Genomic DNA, 3,459 nt, shown 5'->3' with positions numbered 1-3,459 from the left:
CTATAAAGGTGGATTCGCATAGCAATAGTACGAAATTAGACCAATACAAATTTTCTAATGAATTTTGATACGTATAGCATCGAATGCATCTAAAGCGTTACGGTCGTTATCGCGGATCGTAGAACAAATGTAGTGTGCACTACGTAGCCGCCGTCAAAAGGACGACAACGGAGCTCTAACTAGACGTGCGATGTCAAAACACATAGTACAAAACTATGTAACAAATCTGACAGCCTTGGGCGCACAGAAGTATCTGGCAGGAGTGTTTCAAACCTCTCCGTGTGAAATTCTTTTGTCGGATATTTTTTGTTGGCTCAAGGCTGTCTTAATGATTACATAGTTTTCAACTAAGTCTTTTGTCATCGCACGTCTAGTTATAGCTCCGTTGCCGGCCTCTGTACACTTTTGTAAGGCGCTAACGGTAAGGGTGACAACAAGTGCGACAAGAAAAGACACTTAGGGGTATAAACATTTTCACAGTTAGAACACGCTGGCGCGCTCGGGCTGAACGGCCGCGGTGTTGGCCGCTCCCGAGATCCCGCTGCACCATGGCTGGCCGGCCTAAATAAACCGTGGCTACGGCGGCTACCTCTTCAGGCCGCCTGCGACGCAATAAGGAAGCAGCGCTTTACCACGGGACGAAGGGAGACGACGCACACGAGCGCTATTGTTTTGTGCTGAAGCGCTGTTTCTTTGGCCAGACGTGAAGCTCTCAGCGGGCATTGTTACTCGGATGTCCGCGGATCCTCCATATCTATCATCAATCGGGAGGAAAACGCGTTAAACGAGTTGACAATTTCAGCTGCGCGTTATGCAGACGTATGCCAGGCCGTGCAACTCGTTATGCGCGTTGCCTTGTGTGCCTGCTTTAGCTCTAGTGTCCTAAAACGGCGACCAAAAGCGGCTCTTAGGAGGAGCAATTGCCGGCAAGTTTATTGCTACTGTTTAGGTGTCAAGTTAACGTCAAGGTTCGACACTTGCACCGTGGTCAGCAATAGTTTCATTCTTCATGATCCTTTCGTTTTCTTCTTTATGAAGAACCATCTATCTATCTATCTATCTATCTATCTATCTATCTATCTATCTATCTATCTATCTATCTATATATATATATATATATATATATATATATATATATATATATATATATATATCGGTCGATCTATCTGCCTGTAGCCGGCATTCTCCTCAGGCCGCTCAGAAGAGGATCCTGGCAGAATGACATCGTTCGCCGCTACACGAATAATGTGGTCAATACCCGTGAGCCAGGGGGCACTTTCGCACGCGTGTCTGCATTGTGCGAGCTCTTCACTGCAGGTTTTAGAGCCCCGATATTATGACGTAGCTAGCGAATGCAGTTCTGGTTACCCTTCCTATTTGTTCCTTTACACTTCCCTTCCATTTAACGTTTCAGCGAGCGAGCGATCGACTGAGCGACCTACCGACCGACACACCGACTGCTCCACCAACAGTTCTTGCAAGCTTTTTCAGCGTTCAAAGTACTTGAACAAGATGCAATGCCGGGAAAATTATGACGTCGCTGGCGTCGTCGTGTCCGCAGTTGGGGAGAAAATTTCAAGAAAGTTCGCGCTCGTTGGCTGCGGTGAACGACCGCCCAATTTCCTCCGCATTTGATCGGTGGCAGGTGGATGAATAAGTCATCTTAGGCCGAGTAAATGCACAGACCATTACTGAAGGTGAAAGTGGCAGTCTATCCTGACTTGGTGTTTGTTGTATGTCTGTAAATTTTATCACGAAGCACTACAAAAGTACAAAAAATTACCTGTTGGAATCAACATCAAGTAGCTCTGTGTCGCGGACGTCCAGAAACTTCGCTATTTTGAGCACGGCAGCCGCCGGGTCTTTCTTCATGTCCTCGTACGTGAGAAAGAGAACGTTGGGCTCATCGACGTGAGGGTACCACGAGACCAAGTGCTCGAAGTAATCACCGAAGCTCGTCTCTCCCTTTATGAATAGCTGCAGGTAGTCCTCGAATGTGCCTTGCTCGAAGTGGTACGCCTTCGTCTTCTTAGTGTGGTGGAAGAAGGACACGCAGCAGTCCTTGGGGTTTCTCACCACGTATATGTACCTGAATACGACAAGTTTCATACGATCAAGTGGCAGCAATCAATGACATAAGCACACTAAAGCTAAATTGAATAGAAGCCTTTGAGCACATAGCGTCGATCGTAATTTTCGTTGACATACTTTTTTTTACTTCTTTTTCTTTCCCCTAGATGTAAACGAAAATCCTACTCTCCAGCCGTATTGTTTCTGAGGTGTGCCAACGCTGAATAGCATAAGGGAGTATCATTGTGGCCAGTCGCCAACAACTGCCAACAACCACTAAAAGCCACATAAGCATGATTATTCGTTTCCTGATCGGCATAGCCTAGATCATACACACCAAGCTTTATGACTATGCTTTGAATTAGGCATAGTCAAGCAAAAAGAATCGGAGAGAGTGCCGACACAATATCTAGTATCTGTTTCAGCAGCAGTTAGGACCACTTACTTTGCATCCGGGTGCTTCGGGACGAGCTGGTATGCAAGGTGCGTAGTGACAATCCTTGGCTCGGGCAGGGCTGTTATGGTGTCCTTGCCCACCATCTCGAAGAATGTGGTCGCTAGGCCGTAGCCGTCCTTTTGAGACGCAACATCTTCGCCGCCGATCAGCAGTTCCACAATGCGCTTGGTCCAGTTGGTTCCACACTTGGGGAACGTGTCGATGAAAATGTCACCGCTCGAGGCCTGGTACTTCAGAGCCGAACGCAGTTTGTCACCGTCAAAGCCGAGCGGAATCTTGATACCATCAATCAACTGGAAGATGGGCTGGAGTTTGTTGCTGGTGGCAGTGGTCATTGTGCCGGTTCCTGTGGGTTGCGCCTGTATTCCAAAACACAATTTTTCATGAATCAGTAATGCGTGCTACTTCTTGGTGGGGTAGTGTTATGGGGCCAATGAGAAGCATTCGCACATAACACGTTTCATTCGCTGCATCGCCCTCCAGCAATGAAAAGCAAAGCACAAGGGACACACGTTACGCTGCAACCAACATGCCCATGCATCCAGTCGCGCAGCAATATGAACCATTGACTGCATGCGCGCGACATGTCTTGTTGGACTATTACGTACGCGAGCATTTTCTCGCTTGGGAATCATAAAGCGTCAACTTTAATTGTAGCTTGCCCTCTTTTCCCTATCGTAACCAAACTCAGTGCCCTTGTCAGGAAGGCAAGCATATGCGACATAAATTCACGGCGCTGAACGTGCATCTCAATTGAGTAAATTATGATAAATAGGCACAAATTCGAAAAGGGGACTTAAACAGCGGCACTTGAGCTTAGAAGAAAGTATCGTGATAAAAAAAAAACACGAGTTTGTGAAGTGTTGAATGACTGTCTTCTTCAAAGCCTATTTTGAATATCCAAGGGCAGAGCTATAGACACGACTGGTTAG

At 46.8% G+C, this 3,459-nt stretch overlaps 1 protein-coding gene across 4 annotated transcripts in view; it reads right to left on the bottom strand.

Moving 5' to 3' along the window:
- The window catches only part of LOC126522509 (sulfotransferase ssu-1-like), a 59,207-nt gene that overhangs the window by 1,438 nt on the left and 54,310 nt on the right, over positions 1-3,459 (bottom strand). For all 4 annotated transcript variants that reach the window (XM_055066442.2, XM_055066441.2, XM_050171265.3 and 1 more), the window contains exons 2-3: positions 2,516-2,886; positions 1,784-2,089 (exon numbers count right to left, since the gene is read on the bottom strand). In XM_055066442.2, coding sequence (XP_054922417.2) covers positions 1,784-2,089; positions 2,516-2,862 — 653 coding nt within the window. In that variant the 5' untranslated portion in view covers positions 2,863-2,886. The remainder of the gene's footprint in view (positions 1-1,783; positions 2,090-2,515; positions 2,887-3,459) is intronic.

The sequence above is a fragment of the Dermacentor andersoni genome, chromosome 6 (assembly GCF_023375885.2).
Source record: "Dermacentor andersoni chromosome 6, qqDerAnde1_hic_scaffold, whole genome shotgun sequence".
NCBI lineage: Eukaryota > Metazoa > Arthropoda > Arachnida > Ixodida > Ixodidae > Dermacentor > Dermacentor andersoni.
This window is presented reverse-complemented; position numbering and strand designations above follow the sequence as displayed.